We start from the raw sequence: 22,863 nt of genomic DNA on the forward strand, positions 1-22,863 counted from the left end.
CTAAAAATCAATCTTTTCGACAATTATACAATACCTAAAACAAATAAATATTCAAATCTTTGGGCTTGAAAGTTCCTAATCATGCTTATTGGGCCATTGTGACCTATTAACATGACTTTTGGCCCCAAATGATAATAATAAATGTTATTAGGCCTTCTATGACCCAATTTCATATTTAAGGAACCCTCAATGGCTTTCAAGTGCTATTGTGCCTTAATGACCCATTAGTGTTGCTAGTAAGGTCCAAATAAATCAAATGCGAAATGGGCTAATGTGCCCTTCGTATATCCAATAGCCATAATAAATAATATGTGGGATTAGTAGGACTTTGTTATCCTCTTCTCCTCGTTTATTAGGCTTACCTTTAATTCAGTAAACATATACAAATCGTTAATCAATGGTAATCAAATTCATGTTAGATTCAGTGAGTAATAGCGGGCGGCACCTCTATGGTTCGTTTGTAGTCTGTAGTTATAATCAAAGTCTCCTGGAGGGAGAGCGAGAGTTTGTGTATAGATCTATACGGGGGTGACTCCCCCACACCTCAGTTGTTCGCTACAATTAGACTCGGCCAGTCTAGGGTGACAAATTCTTAAGATCAATTCCGGCGTTCGTTAGAATGTCAAGACAGACGAACTAGTCATTATCATGCATGGTTATAACGACTCCCATAAACAAATCTAATACTATCCGAGTAATCAAGGAAAAATCATAATCATTCGTTATGACGGTATAACAATTTGAAATAATTACATTTTCTGATCGGAAAACATCGGGTATTTCGAGGAAATCAACACCATTCATTTGTACTTTTCAATAACTATAATGCAAAACTTTTCATTTATACACGCTTGGAAATCATTCATGCATAAACCTATGGATCTTCACACTTCGGTATAAACAATGGTCTTTTTCAGAAAATATCAGATTTTCTGGGTTTTATAAACTACACAAAATGTTTTCATAACAACCATGCTTATGAACTCACCAACATTCCATATGTTGACATTTTTCAAAATCACTTTTATTCTCATGTAACAGGTAAGCTAAGGAGTAATACCAAGTATGTTAGGGTATTATGCTTTTGGAAAACTATCAAACAATTAAACATGTAATGTTTAAACAATGTACTTGATGTGAACAATGACAGTTGTAATATATTGATGCATGCTGATGTTTATGTTATGATTCATGTATATTCATTATGATGATATTCAATTTAAGTCATGCGAGCCCTCGGACGTTTCCGTCGTCTGGTTCGGGGGTGTGACAAAAGATTACTCAATGCATCAAGTGGTGGATCAATAGCTGATAAAACTCCAACAAAAATCAGAGCTCTTATCAAAAACATGACAGAAGAGTCCAAGCATACAACTCAAGAAGAAGTGATGCACCAAGAGGAGTGAAAGAAATTTCTACCCCAAAAATTGAGAGCCAACTTTCTGAGTTGACTAAAGTAGTGATGATGCTTGCTAAGGACAAGGGTGTGTAACCCCCAGCAGTTAGACCTTGTGGTATTTGTACCCAAGTTGGACAGCCCACTGATATGTGCCCAATGTTACAAGAAGATATAGAGTTGGTTCAAGCTATGGGATTTTCTAATCAAATACAACGAAACTTTCAGCCAAGAATTAATTAAAATTGGCACCAACCCAATGCCAATTTTCAGCCAAGGCCACCATCTTTTCAACCAAAACCTCCATTTCAAAATAAAAGGCATCATCAACAAAATTATCAACCACATTTCCAGCCAAATCAACCTCCTCATCAATCTCAATTCCAACCTCAAAACAAGCAACAAGGAAGTAGTTCAATCGGATCAGTAATGTCTTTGGAAGATATTGTCAAAAGTTTAGTCACAAGTACTTAAACATTTCAAAATGAGACCAAGACGAGTATCAAGACTTTGGAGCAACAAATGACTCAACTCGCCACTTCTGTGAGTAATTTGGAGTCACAAGGCAAACTACCCGCACAAACCGAAAAGAATCCAAAGCATAGTGCATATGTCGTTACCTTGAGAAATGGCAAAGAATATGAAGGTCCAAAGATAATTGAAGAAGAAGAAGAGATGGAGTTAGAAAAAGAAGAATATAAGTCAAAAGCACCTTCAAATCAAGTTCACATTGAAGTAAAAGTCACTCCTCCTCCATTTCGCACAAGGTTAAGCAAGTCAAAGCGTGAAAGGGAAGACAATGAGATCATGGAGATGTTCAGAAATGTTGAAGTAAATATTCCTCTTATTGATGTCATCAAACAAGTCCCTATGTATGCTAAATTCCTTAAGGAATTATGTACATCTAAAAAAAGATTAAAAGGGAATGAAACTATCAAAGTAGTTGAAAATGTATCTACAGTGTTACAGAAAAGACTACCTCAAAAATGTAAGGATCCAGGTGTTTTCATGGTTCCTTGCAAGTTAGGTAATCTTCATGCTCCACAATCTATGCTAGACCTTGGAGCTTATATCAATGTGTTGCGATATTCTATTTCAAAACTTTAAATATTGGCATGTTGAAGAAGATCGGGGTGATCATTCAATTGGTTGATTGATCTTTAGTACATCCAAAAGGTGTGCTAGAAGATGTGTTAGTCCAAGTGAATGAACTAGTATTTCTAGCAGATTTTTATGTCATTGACATGGATGATGATGACTCACCAAATTTGAGTTTAATTCTTCTAGAAATACCCTTTTTGAAAACATTCAGAACAAAAATTGATGGTTATGATGGTACATCGTCCATGGAATTTGATAGGGAAGTGATAATTTTCAACATATATGATGTTATGAGATATCAAAGTGATATTTCATCTTTGAACTTTGTGGATGTTATTGAACAATTAACTAAAGAGTGTTTTGATTTGTCTAACCTCGATGTGTTAGCTCTCATTTTAGACAGGAATCTTCAAGAGGATGAAGTGGAAAAACTTTCCAACCAATTCAACATTGATGAAGAGATTTTGGAAGTTGTATCTTACATGGATCAAAAGAAGAAAATGAGGTTTGATGTTCCAAAGTTGAAATTACCAATGCCTAATGAGAAACTTGTTCTTTCTATTGTGCATGCACCAGGATTGGAACTCAAGACTTTACCCGAGCATCTCAAATATATGTATCTTGGAGAGAAAGAGACTTTGCCAGTGATCATCTCCACGAAGTTATCAACAAAAGAAGAAGAAGAAGAGCTTGCTACCACTTTGAAGGAGTATAAGGAAGCTATTGGGTGGACTATAGCTGACAAAAGGGATATGTCCTTTACTTTGCATGCACAAGATCCTTATGGAAGAATATTACAAGCCCTCCCGAGAAGCTTAAAGGCGCTTGAACCCTCTAATGATGGAGGTTCTGAAGAAATAGATTTTGAAGTTGTTGAATGCAAGGATGATCTATCCTATATCAGATAGCAAGTGGGTAAGCTCGGTCCAAGTTGTACCAAAGAAGACAAGTATTATAATTACAAATGACCAAGGTGAATTAGTCCCCACTCGTGTGCAAAACGGGTGGAGAGTTTGTATAGACTATAGAAGACTCAATTCCTCAACCCGGAAAGACCATTTCCCACTTCCCTTCATTGATCAAGTATTGGAAAGGTTAGCGGGAAAAACTCACTATTGTTGCTTAGATGGGTATTTTGGTTCCCATCAAATACCCGTTGCACCCGAGGATCAAGAAAAAACCACTTTCACATGTCCCTTCGGCACATTTGCATATAGGCGAATGCCTTTTGGACTTTGCAATGCTCCCGCCACTTTTAAAAGGTGCAGTGTAAGTATTTTTTTCAAAGTATGTTGAGGAGATCATTGAATCATTTTTGGACGACTTCACAGTTTATGGTAATTCCTTTTATGAATGTTTGGGTAATCTGAAAAAGATTTTGCAAATATGTATTGAGACCAACCTTGTTTTGAATTATGAAAAATGTAATTTTATGGTTGACAAAGGTCTCATACCAGGTCATATTGTGTCTTCTAAGGATCAAGAGAAAGACAAAGCAAAAATAGATGTCATTAAATCTTTACCTTATCCCACTTGTGTTCGTGAGATACGCTCGTTTCTTGGTCATGCAGGTTTTTATAGAAGATTCATCAAAGATTTTTCCAAAATATCTTGTCCCATGTGTGAGCTCCTACAAAAAGATGTAGAATTTGAATTTTCCAAGGAATGCAAGCAAGATTTTGATCAGGTGAAGAAGTTGTTAATATCAGCACCAATACTTCAATCACCGGATTGGAGTTTGACCTTCGAAATCATGTGTGATGCCAGAACATGCATTTGGTGCAATTTTGGGGCAAAAGAAAAGATCGAGTTCCTCATGTCATTTATTATGCCTCAAAAACACTTGATAGTGCACAAGCCAACTATTCAACAACTGAGAAAGAATTACTATTTATTGTCTTTGCTTTAGATAAATTTCGTCAATATTTGCTAGGTTTTAAAGTGGTTGTTTATTCTGATCATGCAGCTATTAGGTATCTACATGCAAAGAAGGATTCGAAGCCTAGACTCATTCGATGGGTATTACACTTACAAGAGTTTGATGTAGAAATCAAGGACAATAGCAAAAAGTCAAACCGTATAGCTAATCATCTTAGTAGGATTCTTTCTCCCGTTGACTCGACTCCCATTCATGATGCATTTCCCAATGAGAATCTATTTTTAGCAAAAATTGCCCCATGGTATGCCGATATTTTGAACTACATCGTCACAAATCAATTTCCACCAGATTTGGCTCGATGGCAAAAAGATAAATCAATAAAGAATCCAAGAGGTATGTATGGGATGAGCTATATTTGTGGAAATATTGTGTTGACCAAATGATTAGACGATGTATGGATCAATATTAGGTATCTTCTATCTTAATATTTTGTCACTCTTATGCTTGTGGAGGGCATTTTGGTCCTGAAAGTACTGCAAGAAAAGTATTAGAGAGTGGATTTTACTGGCCAAGTATTTTCCGTGACTCGTATAACTTTTGTGCAAGTTGTGATAAATATCAAAAGATGGACTCTTTAAGCTCAAAGAATCAAATGCCCCGTGATCCCATTTTAGTTTGTGAAATTTTCGATGTTTGGGGCATTGATTCCATGGGATCTTTTCCATCATCTTCGGGTTTTACTTACATTCGTTTGGTTGTGGATTATGTTTCTAAGTGGGTGGAAGCAAAAGCAACCTGTACTAATGATTCAAAAGTTGTGATAGAATTTTTGAAGGGTAACATTTTTTCCAGATTTGGTGTTCCAAAGGCCTTAATCAGTGATCGTGGCACACATTTTTGCAATCGTATGCTTGGAAGTGTCTTGAAGAAGTATGGTGTAACTCATAAAGTTTCCACATCATACCACCCACAAACGAATGGACAAGCCGACGTGAGCAATCGACAAATCAAGGGTATTTTGTAGAAAACTGTGAATACAACAAGGAAAGATTGGAGTACACGTCTTGATGATGCTTTGTGGGCATACTACACTGCATTCAAAGCTCCAATTGGGATGTCTCCATATCGCATTGTTTTTGGAAATCCATGTCGATTACTCGTTGAATTGGATCATAGAGCTTATTGGGCAATCAAGCAGTTCAATATGGATCTAACTGAATCGGGAAAGAAGAGGAAGCTTGACATACAAGATCTTGAGGAGATCTGTAATGAAGCATATGAGAATGAAGTCCTTTACAAAGAAAGGACAAAAGCATACCATGACAAGATGATTGCACGCAAGGTATTTGAAAAAGGTCAAAAGGTATTACTTTACCACTCTCGTTTTAAATTGATTCCTAGTAAATTAAGGTCCCATTGGGTGCGACCATTTGTTGTCACTAATGTTTTTGAGCATGGTGCAATAGAAATCACAAGTGAGAAAACCGGGAAGATCTTTAAGGTAAACGGTCATCATTTAAAACCTTATTATGAAGGATTTCAAGTCAAAAACGAAGAAGTAGATGAAGTAACGGATCCAAGGTACTAAGATTGACAAATAATTGGGATCCAAGTCGATCCAACGACATTAAAAATGGGTGGAAAACCGAGAGGTAACCCGGGGTTATTTTTGTTATTTCCTTCATTTCTTATTTTTCCATCATATTTTCTTTGTTTTCAAGTTTTCAGGTTGTTTTTCATGTTTAAAGAGGTTGAAAAATCATTTTTCGGGCAGTAGCGGATTAGCGGGTTGCATTAAAAAAATGAAAAAATCAAAATTTTTTGCCTTCTCAGAAGTCTACACGGCCATGTAAACTTATGATTATGGTTTAGACGGCCCTTGTAAACGATCAGGCCAGCAGAATTTAAATCCAGCATTTACACGGCCGTGTAAAGTTTGCCTTTGTGTTTACACGGCCCGTGTAAACGTAAAAATAGGGTTGTACGATTTTTAGTCTAAAAACTCGATTTTTTGCTCATTCTTTTCACAAAATTTGCGACTCCTCTTCTCTCCTATTTCCCCCTTCGAAAAAACACCTCAAAACATTCCATCTTCCTCAATTTTGCTCCAAAAATCAAGCTCCAAGGTATGAAATTCTTCTCTTTTCTTCATCTTCTTTGTCTTACATCTCAATTTCACCCTCTAATGACCGATTTTGGGGGTTTTGAGCAAACCCTAGAATTTTTGGGCCTCCAAATTTCGAGCTAATGTGTGTAATTTTTTGTAGGATAAGCTTGGGGAAAGTTTGGGGAAGCATTGGACATCACCCTAACACCATTTACAAGCATAATTTTGTATAATTGTTCCAAACTCTTTTCTTTGTGCGTATAGTTAGAACCATATTTTTTGGGGTGATTTTTTGTGGTGTTGCTAGTTTTTGTGCATACTCTAGAGTTCAATTGTCATATATTGTGTGAAAAACTTTGTTGAATTCTTGGGAAATGGCTTCCCGTGGAAAAAGGGCTAGAATTGGGACCTCACATATGGGTGGTCAAGAAACTAGTGATGAACAAGACCAACATTTCATGGAAAACCCCTATGAATTTGGTCTTATTTTTTAGTCCAATCCACAAGAGATTTTGTATTGAAGCCTTGCTCGAAGGGTAAAAGGGGCTCAAATTTTTGTAGACATCCAAGCCCTTAAGGACCTTCACATCTATAAACGAGTCCACAAGCTCTTGAAGAACATAGGTTGGGAAGGTCTATTGAATCTCCATGCATTAAGCTATCAAACACCCATGTGGTAACTCTTGTCATCCATCACCTTTGATTACCAAACACACATCCTTACTTTCCGTTTGCTCAATCAATTCCATAAGATTCATGCTGACACCCTTTGTGATATTATTGGTGCTCCAAAGGCAAAAAAAGGATGTGTATACAGCAAAGGGTAGAAAAATGATATATTTGAGCAAAGTTGCATATGATTTTAGACAAACATCTCTTGTGAAGGCGAGTTTCAGTCGGGCACGGCAAAAGCTTCCAGTATCATTCATCCGGTTCTTAAGGTCACCCACCAGATCATTGCTTCTCTCTTGTTTCCTCAAGAAGAGATTACAAAGGCAAACAAGAAAGAATTGGAAGTCTTGTGGTGCATGATTCACAAGCCCTAGGAAGTTCATCACTTCGGGTGTTGGGTAATCCAAAAAATGCTCAGAAATTCCATGAGCAATGGTGGCCATCTTCATTGTGGTGGAATGGTGTCTATTATAGTTGAACATCTTGGCCTCCACCAACCCAACAACCTAACCAATATAATTTTGGGCCGCGCTCGTTGATCTATTGATGTTATGGAGACTATGCACCTCTTTCACCACAATCCCAACATGGATGTTCATTGGACCATCGATGGTAAAGAGTATATATGCATTGAAAGTCGAAATAAGAAGATACTAGCTTTGGCCAATGACATCCCATCTACCAATTGGCACCTCTAGTCCAATTTGGGTGTTACTGCAACCCGTAGACCTTAAACCACCACTCCTCAAACTCCTGCTCCAACTATTACATCATCGCTTAACAATCCTAACTATTACATCATCGCATCAATGCTTAGCCTCGAAACATGGGCGTTACAACTATGATCGAATACATCTTTTAGCACCCAAATCATTGTGTTCTTTGTGTTCTTTTAATTCTGCATGTCAAATCAAATGTTTATAATTCACTACACTTATAGTTTTGGTATAAAGACAAGAGAGTTTAGCGTGTTTTTTACTCTAACTTAATACTAGCATGTACATCTTTCATTTAAATAAACTAGCTTTATAAAAATGGACTTCAATAGGTCCAAAAAGATGTACACAACATATAAACTCATACCTTATGATTTACTAGTTGTTTTCTCTCTAGAAGAGTATCATTTTCATTAATAATAATTTTCCAATTTAATACAAGTGTTGATAATATTTATTAATAATAAAATTACTAATAAATTAGTGATAACTTGCTAGAAGGTTTGACCCTGTAGGATCATATATCATTAGCAAATACCATTCTATAATGATTCTTGGACGTATAGATCTTTCAAAACAATGATGACTTGATATCAGGATCTTCATCAGATGAATGAGAACGTAACATAAGAAAGAAATCGATTAAAAATATTCAGAGAGCACTTGCAAATGAGAATGTCCTTCTGAGTGAATCATTTTACCTTTTCCAAACTTTTAAGTTAGCTGAAGAGGTTAAAGAGAATGTGAAACTCCATGCTACTCAAACAAGAAGAGAATTTGTTTTTGAAAAAAATATGACAAGAAGACAAGCCAATTAAGTGTCATTACCAAACCCTTACAACTTATAAACTATTATTCCCAAGAAGACAAGCTAACTAAAAATTAACCATATCTTAAGCTTCAAATTCTTTATTTGAAGCTTTTGTTTGACCTAACCATACTTGCAATCATCAATGTAACGCCCGTAGATCCGGGCTAGTCAATTTAGAGACGATAAGCGTCAAAAATGACTTTTTGATAGAAGTTTGTTTAGAATAAATAATCTTAACCAAGTTGTAGTATATCTCACAAGATTTCTGTGCATATAAAGAACGCTGAAATCCGAGTTATAACGAAGAAGTTATGACCTGTCGAAGTTTCGCGACAGATTCGGCACGACGTTGTAGGACGTAAATAGTTAATTTACGATAGAGCGATATTTAGTCTTAGTGATCTAAGTTTCAGCTTATTAGTATGCAGCCCGAAGTTCGAATATGAGATCGAGTGGTTTCTGGTCGAAACAATCTAAACGAGAATCAAAGATCTCGTTAATAGTAGTTTAACGGTAAAAATACAGACAAAAACGGATGCCAGATGAAGGAGTTATGATTTAGTAGCAGACTTTTCCTGTCCCGGCCTACTAAAAATAATATAATAAAAATAAAGTCAAAATTAGCCGACGGAGTCTAAACGAGAGTTGTAGAGCATAATCTCACCTACGCATGGATAAAAAGAACATCGAATACGGAGCTCGTATGCGAAAGATATGAATTCTGAAGTTCGGGGCACGAACCCCAACCCTGTGTCAGGGTTCACGACGTGAATAGTGGGTTCACAACGTAAACTCAGTGATGTGACCTTCTGAACCTGGCAAACCCAAGTTGCGACTACGCACCTGATGATGTCCAAGGCCACGACGTGAAATCATGGTTCACAACGTGAAAATTGAAAAATCTGCCCTATAAATAAAAACCAAAGGCAGCTGGGTTTGGCTGCTAATTCCTCAACCTCTCTCATACTCTACTCATCTTTAAGCCTTCTTTTAACCCCCCGAAGCCCCGGTACCATCCCGGATACCCGAAGCGAGTCCCGATGCTCCGAAGATCCCGAGAAGAAAAGAGTTTCAAGCCGAAGCTCTGCCCGCGAGAAGCTCGGTGTGTGAAGATACCCCGGTTTCATCGAAGAATACTACTTTACAACTCATAGTGTTGTCCGAGCATCGTCTAATCAAGTGAGTGTGTAGTTACTTTCTTCTAACACATATATATGAAGTATTTGCTATGAAATACGTGCTATGTGTTTATATATTGTTTATTTACTTGAGATGGGTGTTGGATGAATGTTTTGTATAAGTTTTAAATGATTTAAACTGTATATGTATGTTATATCTACAAATATGTTGGGTAGAACATTGGTAGATGAAATAGTTGGTGTGTGATAAAAGACGAGTTGGTTGATGAGACGAAAGGTGATATAGATCATGAGATGAGGGTGACAGGTGAAAAATGAATGAAACCTTTACCCAAACGATAGCCTCGTCATTCAGCAGAGTAGGGATGGCAACCACGGACTATTCTAGACAGTCCAGTGGAACATTATCTGGCTCGCAACTTGTAAGTGTTGTGAACTTGATGTTCACCGGTGTACTCTAAAAACCCTGGCGACTATGAGACTTAGTGCCTAAACCCTAGCGACTATGCGACTTAGTGCCTTATAAATATACATTGGCGATTGTGTGACGTAGTGCATGTTGTATAAACCCTAGCGACTATGAGATGTAGTTCCTGTTGAATAAACTTTGGCGACTATGCAACATAGTATCTGTTGTATGAACCTTGGTAGAAATAGACTTGGCGTCTACTCCTTAGGTTAAACCTTAGGAATGAATGAATGAGGAATAGTTGACTCTTAGGGTAAAACCTTAAGAAATAAAGAAGATAATGGGGATGGGTAACTAGGTTGATTGTTTGATGATTAAATATAATAAATATATTATTGTGAGTTGAAAACCTTATATGCTCACCAGGCTCCCAAGCCCGACCCACTCAGTTTTCTTTGTATCACAGGTAGTGGCACAAGAGCATAAGTTGGTTGACATGACGAGAGATTTTGGATTATAGATCAGTAGTTATAAATAACTGTTGTAAGGTCTATTTTATACTGTTTATGATTTTGGTCTGTATCAAAACATGACATCCTAAGATTTTGTTATTTAATGAAAATACATTTCTTTAAAGATATGTTTTGATAAATTCTTATCACATTTTGTTTTAGGAACAAATTCCGCAACAGTTTTCTTTGAACGATTACTCTAATTTTAAAACAAAGCATAAACAAATCGGTCTTTTCTAGCCGTGAAAATTAGGGATGTCACAATCAATGTTGCATGACTTGTAATCTCTTTTTTCACCTAAAAATAAAATCCATTACAGGTCCCTGACATAAATGTTTTGAGACTAAGAGACTAAGAGTCGAAGTACCCTTCAATGATTTAGGGCTATAATTGACGAAATTAAAATCACAATGTACCTTTTTTGGACAAGCATAAAAGAGTCTTTTGGGGTTGCTCGAAATGCATGAGGTCTATATTATAGCATCACATCTAAAAGAGTATGCCACCATATTAATCAGGTCTTTCATCTTCAATGTGTCTACAGATTTCCAGAGAAAAAAAAACAATAAGAGAACAAACAAGAGAAGTTGATCATGGGAAAAAGAAACCCCAAACCTAAATTGGCTAAATTACCCCCACCTATGGGGGTCACTAACAACAACACTTGACATAGGGTTAGAATAAGGACAAAATGTGAAACACATTTGGCTTTTAAGGCTCCATAGATGGAAAATCAGACTTAAAGACTAAGCGCGCAAGTAGCACCATAACACAAGGACTTACTCTAAAATTAACCTCTATCAAGGTAATATGGATTTTTTATAATTCTCAAGTAGTTGTTAGTTTTAACTATTATAATTAAAAATTAGAAAGAAATTGATATATAACTTTACCAATTTATGTCAATCAAAAATGTTGGTAGCCAAACAAGCTAAGTATATATTTGGTAAAGTACTGATAACAATTGTTTTTTATAAATAGTATAGTTGAAACCATATATGGTTTGAAGAAAAAAAGATCACTATGATATTAAACCCTACATTGGACGGTGTCCGTTCTTGATGACCACATAACTAGTTAGCTTATTGGGCCTAAGTATGGTAGGTTGGGCTTATGTGAACAGCCTAGGCCTGTGAACTCCAAGAATTAATTTTATTTATAAACTTTCATAACAAATCATTCAGGAAAATGTCTTAGAAAATACTAATACGTTGCTCCACCATTTACCAAGGGTTCAATACTTCAACCATAACTGAACCACCACCAATCGTTTACACAAATTTGGTATACGCTATTCAACATGTTTTATAATCTAATTAAAAAAAAAATCAAATTTATAGAAAAACTCTTAAATTTTATTTTTTAAATAGAAAAGTTCCAATTTTTTAACTTTTTGAATAGAAAATCCCAAGAAACCGGTTAATTTATTCATTTTACTCCTTTTTAACATGTTCATAGAAACGTATTTTTTAAATATTTCTATTATTTTGGAATAAACGTACTTTTATATATAATGTATAAACGTATTTTTTAAATATTTCTATCTATTTCTACGTACTTTTATATTTTTTTTTCAGTTTTTATATGTATATATTTACATATTTATATGTATTTTAAATGTATAAACGTATTTTATATATATATATATATATATATATATATATATATATATATATATTAAAGTATTTTACACATTGTTTTATGTATTTTTATGTGTTTTATATATATATATATATATATATATATATATATATATATATATATATATATGTGTGTGTGTGTGTGTGTGTATATATATATGTTTTCATTGTTTATGTATTTTAAATTTATACATGTATTTTTTTTAACGTATTTATATGCATTTAAGTATTATATATATATATATATATATATATATATATATATATATATATATATATTATTTGTTATATTTTATGTATTATGTATTTATGTATTTTTTTTAAAAAGTTTTTTAAATAGATGTTTATGTATTTTTATGTATTTTAAATGTATAAACATGTTTTTTACATATTTATCTGTAATTTTAAGTATTTTATATATTTTGATGTGTTTTTTATGTATTACATATTTATATATATTTTTATGTGTTTATGTATTTTTTTAAGTTTTTTATATAGATGTTTATGTATTTTAAATGCATAATTGTATTTTTTTTTTTTTACGTATTTATGTGTTTTTTTTTACTTCAAGTCGTCTTCATCATTTCTTCTAATTCATACAACTTCTTCAAGTATGTTTAGATGGTTTCCTATATATCAATATATTTTAAGCTTTTCTCATTAGCTTATGTTGAAATTAAACATGGAATGGTAAAAGCTTAAAATATATGGGTATGCAGTAAAATCATCTAGACATACTCGAATAAATACATAAATACATCAAAAAGCACATAAAATACATAAAAAAAAAAAAAAAAAAAACATCATCAAAATTTGTATATAGATGTACATAAACATCTATATAAAAAACTTTTAAAAAAATACATAAATACGTAATATATAAAAAAACACATAAAAATATGTAAAAGACTTTAAAAAAGATATAAATACGTAAAAAAAATATGTTTATACATTTAAAATAAATAAACATCTATATATAAAAAAAGTTAAACAATACATAAATAAGTAAAAATACATATAAATATATAATATATACAAAATAACACATAAACATATATAAAATATATATGTAAAATGGTTACAAACACATATAAATAAGTAAAAAAATACGTTTATAAATTTAAAATACATAAAAATACATAAATATATACATATGAAAGCTTAAAAAATAAACAAATACCTAAAAAAATATGTTTATAAGTTATATACAGATTTTGACGAAATCTGCAAAAAAAATCTCATTATTTTTGAAAAAATTACAATTTGGTCTCATGACCTACTAAACATGTTAAAAATATTAAAGTTAATAAATTAATCGGTTTCTTGAATTTTTTTATTAAAAAAAATGTAAATAGTTAGGATTTTTTTGCTCAAAAAATAAAATTTAAGATTTTATTAAAAAAATTTCCAAAATATTAAGATTTAAAAAAAATAAAAAATAAAAAAGATAAGCAATTTCACGATCTTTTACATTTACTAAATAATGAAGAATTAATTACAAGAATTCAATTCAAATAAGAACAAATTGACAAGTAACATGGGAAATTAATGAAAAACATATAATTACTGAGTAAGAATTATAATTATCAAATGCAAGCTTCTCGTATGGGTGTAGGTGGCATCGCAAACAGAATCTCGAGATCAGGTGGCTGAAAATATCCATTTTCCGGCGGGCTCCTCTGCTTCAAATACGCCTGTTTCTTCCTCGGCGCTGGTGGGCATGTCACCGGAATCCTACACCCACTTTGTTTCGGCGTCCGGCAACCATCCTCAGTCGACACATAACCACCGTCTAACTCCATTAAATCGAAATCAATGTTCTGATTTTTATTTGAGAGAGTAATTTGGTGGTGAGTTTCAATGGGGTGGGAACTCGGAACATATCACATATGATATGATTATATGCATAATGCTAACTTCATCAGGAAGCTGTAACTTTGACATTGAAATACGCGGGATCAGTGTGACGTGGATCCTAGCTGGAATCAGAAACCGTGTTGATCTGCTGAGTTGGTGTACAGTGTCGGGGTGGGATTGGGTGATGGAAGGTTCAGGAGAAGACGGTGACATTCGAATGTGGGGACTCACGACTTTTTGGCGCTTTTATTTGATCACATATATGTTGAATGTTTTTTTATTTGTGTGTTTTAATGTTAGAAAATGAAGAAGTAGAATTAGGAGAGGACTTGTCAAATAATCGAATTTCAAAAGTTGTGAATGATATCATGCCATGCATTTAATATATTGCCGAATAATATATAGTAAGTTCGTTATCGTTAGCACAAAGGAAGTGTCGTAATAAGTTACAAGGATAATATATTAGTCTTTCAATCCTCTGACCACCTTCACACGAAATCATATTCATTGTTTCACGTCCCTAAATTGTCCTTTCTTCAACCGCATGCCTCCCACATTCGCTTCAAGCTCTCTAAATCTTGTCACAAAAAAGGCTCAATATGAACCATTCACAATCACATGTATAAAGGTTTGTGGACTCTCTTCCTTAATAAGTTTCAAAACTTTATTCCTAGGGCTATCATTATCTGCCATTGTTGTCTCATCAAGTAAGATTCTCAAAGGATAATTCACGATTAGGGTTTCTTCACTATCAAGTTCAAGACGTTGGATTTGATAGTTTCCTATTTTGAGCTACGGCTTTGAATTTGTAGAAATATAAGCTTCCATGGAGTTGTTTTGAGGATTTTCTAGCCTAGTTTCCATGGTTACCGAATTTTGTGTTTCCTTTGATGGTATGATAGTTTGTTCTAGCTTAACTTGTGATAATCTATCAGTTATTTACTTTATCTTGTGAATCATACTTCCATTGATGTCTATTTAGCTCTTGGTGCATTTTTGACCTGTCATTAAATACTTGGGACTTAATGTCAACCAACGATTAAGTCGTAGACCTTCATAACATCTTAATCTTATGTGAAACAAGTTATCTATCATGTTTTGGTGTCGTTTGGTAGAAAATCTTTGGTCACAGGTTGTAGAAATACCAATGTTACGACTACGTCTCCATTGTTGTTTCTATTTAGAGTTTATAGTCATCTAGTATCCAATTTATGGATGTTAATTTCATGTTAATCATGCTAAGAGTTATTTTAGAAGTAACTTATTCATCATTAGGTGCTTAAGAGTCTATCGGTGTCACCATTGAAGCATTGGAACCTCATTCAAAATACAATGCCTAAGAGAGAAAAATATACATAAGTTGGTTGTGTGACTAATTGTCGGTTTGATATAGCTTTTAAAAAAAAATGAAAACTGTTTTTTTTTTTAAACTGACCCAAACTTGTTTTTTAATAAAATTTCACTTCAAAAAATCTTGATTATACCGAAACCAGTTTAGACAAAATCAGATTTTTTTTTTAAAACTGTTTTTTAACCGAACTCTATTTAGAACCAGTATTAAACAGACTGATTATATTTCTAACCCATTTTAAAATAATCTAAAACAATAATAAAAAATGATCACATTCCATAAATACATATAAGAAAGTTGCCCAATTTTTAATTTTTTTTGGAAATAACCGTGTTTGAAAAGTGGTTAGTTTCGAACTCATTTTCTTTCTAAAATTAGTTTCAAAGATTTGGTTATGAAAAATAAATTCTGAAAATGGACATCAGATGATGTTGGAAAATGGAAACTATTTCTCCAACGATTCGTTTGTTGTAGTCTCTTAGTTATTGTTATATATTGCTTATTAACACATCGGAATCTTGTTCATTAATTATTCTGAAATACGAGTTTGTACATTAAGTTTGGCACTATTACATTAACTATTCATTACCCCAAATGTCACTTTAACTCCCATTTTAAACAACTACAACCTACCATCTTTCCCTTGTTCAAATTCAACATGGTTTCCAACAAGAAATCGCATACAAAATCCTTCCTTTCCACCCCTGCAACATCCAACCACCATCTTCATCAATCACAAAATCTTTATGATACCCCAACAGCCTTGTCCTCTCTTTAGCCACCTCCAAAATCTCCCGATCAAACGCCACCTGGCGAAACCCCACCCGTTGATTCCTCACCTGCCATTGTTTATAAGTCTCGGGTCTCTCAATCCTTTCACCACCTTCACACGCAATCACATTCATGGCTTCACGTCCCCAAATCGTCCTCTCAATCAACATCCTTTCTTCAACCTCACGCCCCACATTCGCCTCAAGCAAATCAAACAAAGATGAAAAGAAAAACAAAGCCTCTCTAAATCTTGTCACGAAAAAAGGCGCGTTATATGATCCGTTCACAATCCCCTGTATAAAGATTTGTGGATTCGTTTCTTTAATTAGTTTCAAAACCTTATTCCTCGGGCTTTCATTATCCGCCATTACTGTCTCATCAAGTAAGTTTCTTAACCTGTAAGGACAATTCACAATTAGGGTTTCTTCATTATCAAGTTCAAGATCTTGGAGTGTAATTGTTTCCCATTTTTGAGCTATGGCTTTGAATTTGAACTTTACACCGAACGTTTCCGCGTAATTGGATAACCGAGACCCGGTTTCTTCGACCCGTTGTGAAGGGCGGAATCCGGGACAGGGGAAGTCGATTCCGGTGATGCGCAATTCCGGTGGGCCACCGGGTCTAGACGAGAGACTTTGGATTACAGAAGGCCATTGGAATCCGTAAAAGATTCCGAAATCTATGATATGGAGTTTTGTTTTGTTTTGGGATGTTTGGATGATGGTTTTGTTGGAAACGAAATGTGAGAGTTTAGTGAAGGGGAGGATTCCGAGGAATAAATGGTAAGCTTTTAAGATGTCGATTGCTGATGTGGGTTTGGAGATGAGGGAATTGTAGATTCCGGTTCCGGAGCCAGCCATTCTTGCTTCGAGACCGATGGAAAAGTAATGGGCTAATCTTTGCATTCCGTCTCCTGTTGGTGAAGCGTGTTGTCTGATTTGCTTTAGTAAATCGGTTACACCAATTTGATCATTTGTTGAAACGGATTGTGCACAGAGGGTTAAAAGTGTTCTTAAATCTATTACTTCTTTTTTACTACCTTGTTTTTTGCCACGGGATTTGACTGGTTTTGATTCCTTTGGTTGACTTTTGAAAGGATGAGTTTTGTTTCCACCACCATATAGTAGGATTTCATCAAACATCTTTGATCTAACAGTTGGTTCAGCATAAACTGCAGATTGCTTGGAAGTTCTTTCATCATCTGAATGATCTTTGGAATGATGATTCTTCTTTCCTCTTGATTCATCTGGAATGGAATTGATTTCATGTTTGATCTCTACTTTGACTGTATCGGGAAAACTTAGAATACTCACAGGTGAATCCACGACATTACTAGTACTGCTTACTGAGGGATGGAATCTAGACTGTGAATCAAAATCGATCAGAGGATTAGGTAAAAGAGGAGAATCAGTAACATCACAGCTAAGATCTCTACCATTAATGTAAGTGATGGATTCTGATGTAGCATATTTATCATACGGAAGTTCGTTTTTCATAAGAGCATCATAGAAAGATTTCTCTGTGGCGTGAAGAGCAGCGGATTTTTGAAGCATGCAGTTCTTCTCTTCTATGTCTTCTTCCATAAGCATCTGGTTTATGTACTTGAGAACTAAATCACTGAAATCGAGATCTTCATGATGATCTCCTTTATCGTTCAAGGAAGATAGAAGGGTATGATTACTAGTGGCTGAATCAGGTAAGCTTGTAATGGAGTTCCAATCTATAGATGACTCGTTGAGATTCATTGCGTTTAAAAAATTCTGATCCGATAGAATTGAAGCATATTCGTTGCGTTTCATTGCATTCAAATTCAATGAACCGTATTCCACCTTCAATCGCCCATCCATGACCATCTATTCAAAACCATATAACCTAAATCCCTGAATAACAAAACAAATTGAAACTTCAAAATACTTAATTACGTCGGATTTTAACATTAAAATGGAAAAGAAGTAGAGATTTCAGTAACTTAAATTAGCAACAGCTGAAGCAAATGAACATCAACAGATGCTAAGCGAGTTCCATGGTTTTCATTTTATAAAATTAGTCGGAACAAAAGGAATCAAATACGAAAGGAAATTGCTTCATAAAAGTTAAAACCCTAAATCATTTGTAAATCAAAGGATCAACAGTAATACATAGACATACGAAGCATAAAACAAAAAAGTAGCTTTCGTTGAATATAAGAAGATTTACCAGAGGGAAAACTTAGACGAGATCAAAAGAAAAGGCAAAGGAGTCGAGAAATCTTGGTTCTGAAGAGAATTGGGGAGTTGACTATTTAAACCAACAGAAAGAACTTGAAAAAAGTGAATAAAAGACAAAATTTGGCGAATGGTCCTTCTGGTTTCAAAAATTAGCAATTTTAAGACAACTTTGTAAAACGCTGCATCCTAGTTTTATGGTTTTAAAATTTTACATGGAAATAAGAAGGTGTTTGTTTTTTATTAGATTTTTTGTTTCTTTTATCATACATTAATCTTTGAAGATTGTTAATTTTTTAAAAGACCACAAACCTAAAAAGATTTATGTTTTTTTGGTGTAGATTTAGACTAAGTTTTATAATCTATTCAAAAAATTTCTATTCTTATTTCGGTAAATGACCAACACCCTTTTCATGTCCTATTCCATTTCATTCATCTTATCTAGTGGCTATCACCGTTGACCAAGAACAAATTTAAGTGACATAATGTTAATGTGCATCTAAAATGTGAATATCTATGTAGTTTACAAAATATGTAATTTCCCAGGAAAACTTCAAAAAAAAGCATCATCTTCATTGAAACTTTCATCATTATTCTCCAATCGAAAAGGAATAGGTTGATTTAATTCAAAGCATTAAAATTTGGGCTTTGTTTAAAGCTTCAACGTTGATATTCCGTTCAAAAACCTAATTACTTCCTTGATTTTATTGATTAAAACCCCTAAAAATTTTGAAAATCCGAAAAAAAAAAATCATCTCATGACATGTGATTTTTGACGAATCTATCTTTCTATTTGGTTTCATGATAGTCATTACTCCTAACTCATATGTGTTTGTTGAGGACCTTAATGATTCATTCCTTACTCTTTTCACTTTCTCCACACTTCATTCGTACCCTTAGCCTCAAAAAGCTCCCAATTACCGAGGTTGCTTCGCAGTAGCCTCTGTTCCACCTCCAATAATACCCGGGGTCTCCTACAGCCACTCCAACTGCTGTTAGACCTCCTTTTAATTGCTCAAACTTGGTTGTCCCATTATCTCTCGATAAATCTAACAACCCCTTAAGTGATCCTCAAACCACATTTGTTCATCCCTATGACTACTCCTAAGCTTGATATAACCAAATCCATTCAAAGACTAAACCTTCATTTTCATTTCTCATCCATAGTTCCCTTAATTGTGTCTAGGTTGTTAAAGATCCTAACTTGTTTAATGCAATGGAATATCAGTTTAATGTATTTATTACTAATAAAAATTGATGTTTGCTCCTCAATTGATAAGGAAAATATTGTTAACTCCATTTGGTTATTTAAAAAGAAAAAATATGAATGGCTCTTTTTCCTGATATAAAGATCGTTTTGTGGATAATGACAAGAGTCGAAGTCCAATAATCTACTTAATGGGACATTTAGTTCCAATGTAAAACCATTCATCATCCATATGGTTCTATCTTGATGTCTCTCTTTAGTGTTGTTGTCTTTCATCACCGGTTAGTTCACCAACTCAATATGAATAACTTATTTCTTCACGAGCACCTTTAAGAAATGGTGTACATGCAAAAACCACATGGTTTTAGAGACTTAAGATTTCTTAACCATGTATGTTGACCTGTAACGATCCTTATATGACCTCAAACATGCCATGCATGGTTTCACCACTTCGCCCCATTATTGTTTTGTACGAATCACTTCTTGTTCATCAATAATGTCAATTTTTCTCACAACCACGTAAATTCTTCTCTTTTTATGTATTGACATGGATTTAGTATCGCATAACTCTTATTGTACTAAGACGACATCAACTTATCACATCTACCACTAACCTTCTGTAATGCCTGCAAATTCGAGCTAGATATTTTAAGAATTATAAATTATAAATAATTGTTTTATTGAACATTTAAATCCTCGAACAGGATAATCGTAAATAAATAAAAATCTTTCGTACATGATTCAAGTTATATAAATGAAATTTATATGTTGTGTATATGTTTTATGGACAAATATTATGGGCTTATAGTATTTGTATAAAACTGTATTATAAAATTTAACAAAATTATGTTATATAAAGTGTGAAAAGTAAAATATTATTTAGGATAAATGATCTTAACAAAAGTTGTACTAGCCGTGATAACGATTATGTGGGTATAAAGAATGTCAAAATCTAGAAAGTTATGATTTATCTAAGTTTCGCGTTTAACCCGATACGACAATATGCGTCATACTAAGTAAACTGGATATAAGATGTTTTTTAGCAAAATAATCTAAAGCATAATTGAAGTCCTCATAAATATTAGATCATTTATAACAAGAACGCCTAAATCGGAATTTGTATGAGGAAGTTATAATTTTTCGTAACGACATGGTACAGTAGTATGTGTCATCGGGTAAAAGTTAAAGTTTGATCGCTCGTTAGACAAAACTATCTAAAGAAAGTTGATGTCTATAAAATTACGAATCCTTCGATATAGAGAATGTTGAGAATGGAGCTCGTATAAATTTGAAATAGAATAATAATTAGCCGACCGACTCTAAATGAAAGTTGTAGTACTCATCGATACGAATTCATGGATATAAAGAATGTTGAAAACAGAACTCGTATGCGGAAGATATGAACAAAACTTGGGGCCTAAGTTTAACCCTACACTATAACTTATGCTTACGAGTGCCATCCGATATTTGGCATTTTCTTAGCTAGATATATATTACATTATGCAACATATATGTCATTTGATCTAAATGCTCAATAATCATTATTGAGTGATATTGTTAATAACATATGATTCTATAGGGTCACACATTTATCAAGTTGACACATTCTGTATATTTATTATCAATATGATTATTAATAAATAATATCAACTCTTGTATTTAATTAGGTAATAATTATTGTTTTTGTAAAATAATAATTAAAAAGAGCATAACTATTTATTATATCATATGATATTATTTAGTAAGTCGTGTACAAAGTTTTGGACACTTTGGTCAACCTTATACTCATTAACTAGTTACCATTATCAAACTAGTTTAATTAGAAAATGGTTGTCTTTTTTTTTCTTTTTTTTTTTTTTTTGATGACCATGGCCAAAATATAGAGGCATGGGAGGTTGCTTGTCAACCTCTCTCCTCTTGTCCCCGATGCTTGCTTTAGTAGCTAATACTTTATGTTTAAATAATGGGTAGACTTTACTTTGCATGGGGGTATTTAAAGAGGTATATTGCATGAAGTTTTTTCCTAGTTTTTGGTTCTCTCTTCTCCTCTCTCTAGAACTATAGCATGCTTCGTCTTCTTCTTCTTCTTTCATCTTCTTGTATTTTGAACTCTATTAAAGAATTGATGCTTCAAAGTGCTTCTCATTTAGTGCTTATTTGAGTTAAGCACTTAAAGACTTAAGGAGTACTTTATACAAGATAGGAACTAACATTCCAAATGCATAAATCTTGATGGTGGATACTTGTAGAGAAAATCATTGTCTTTGATCTTTCTATCTTCATCAACACCCAAAACCAAGTGGGTTCAAAGGCTCCACAAGTTGTGATTCTAAAACATTATATGGTTGTTTTTTTAATATCATTTTAATCTCTATAAATGGATCATTGGTGGTTTTGTGTGGACACTGTTATTCTATGAGAATGACTAAGAAAATATGTTGTTTAGTAATGTGAATACGTTCAACCTCACATACATATCTCAATTAGCATGAATTCTCATTAATTTTTTTATTCATTTTTATTCCGACGTATTGTTTTTTCAGAATATAATTATCAAGAACACATTCTGACAAAATAAGAATCATAAAAAAAAAAAAAAAAAAAAAAAAAAAAAAAACCCATAATACCATTATAGACGATTTATTTAGTGAAAATATGTGATAATGATAATCATTATGTGATGTTGAACACATTCACATTACCAAACAACAAATTCTCTTAATCATTTTCACATAATAGCAATGTCCACAACTCCACATAATACATGTTCATGCAAATATAAACCAAACTAATGATATATATATATATATATATATATATATATATATATATATATATATATATATATATATATATATATATATATATATATATATATATATATATATATATATATATATATATGGGATGAAAATGAAAATTGTTATAAAGATAATATAATTAAATGGCGGTAGTTACAGAGATAATATAATTAATGAGAGTTTATAAGCATTTATATTAACTCTTTTATATATATATATATATATATATATATATATATATATATATATATATATATATATATATATATATATATATATATATATATAT

The 22,863-nt window shown here is 33.3% G+C and overlaps 3 protein-coding genes and 1 pseudogene across 4 annotated transcripts; 2 read left to right on the top strand and 2 right to left on the bottom strand.

The window, feature by feature from the left end:
- The first annotated feature begins 1,918 nt into the window (after window positions 1–1,918).
- On the top strand, window positions 1,919–3,405 carry LOC145009425 (uncharacterized). The gene is made up of 2 exons (XM_078968121.1): window positions 1,919–2,423; window positions 2,573–3,405. The coding sequence occupies exons 1-2, from the start codon at window positions 1,919–1,921 to the stop codon at window positions 3,403–3,405; spliced, it is 1,338 nt and encodes a 445-aa protein (XP_078824247.1).
- A 2,085-nt stretch (window positions 3,406–5,490) lies between these two features.
- LOC145009426 (uncharacterized) lies at window positions 5,491–5,964 on the top strand. The gene has a single exon (XM_078968122.1). It carries the CDS (start codon window positions 5,491–5,493, stop codon window positions 5,962–5,964), a length of 474 nt encoding a protein of 157 aa, XP_078824248.1.
- A 7,867-nt stretch (window positions 5,965–13,831) lies between these two features.
- LOC145012281 (cyclin-dependent protein kinase inhibitor SMR4-like) lies at window positions 13,832–14,299 on the bottom strand. Its single transcript, XM_078971075.1, has one exon. The coding sequence runs from the start codon at window positions 14,183–14,185 to the stop codon at window positions 13,970–13,972; it is 216 nt and encodes a 71-aa protein (XP_078827201.1). The 5' UTR covers window positions 14,186–14,299; the 3' UTR covers window positions 13,832–13,969.
- A 1,791-nt stretch (window positions 14,300–16,090) lies between these two features.
- On the bottom strand, window positions 16,091–18,633 carry LOC145009325 (scarecrow-like protein 9 pseudogene; annotated as a pseudogene). Its single transcript, XR_013663838.1, has 2 exons — window positions 18,559–18,633; window positions 16,091–18,242 (listed from the first exon to the last, which is right to left on the bottom strand). The product of XR_013663838.1 is annotated as a scarecrow-like protein 9 pseudogene (transcript).
- Between the last annotated feature and the right edge of the window lie 4,230 nt (window positions 18,634–22,863).

Source organism: Lactuca saligna, chromosome 8 (assembly GCF_052625555.1).
Source record: "Lactuca saligna cultivar CGN05327 chromosome 8, ASM5262555v1, whole genome shotgun sequence".
NCBI classification, from domain to species: Eukaryota; Viridiplantae; Streptophyta; class Magnoliopsida; order Asterales; family Asteraceae; genus Lactuca; species Lactuca saligna.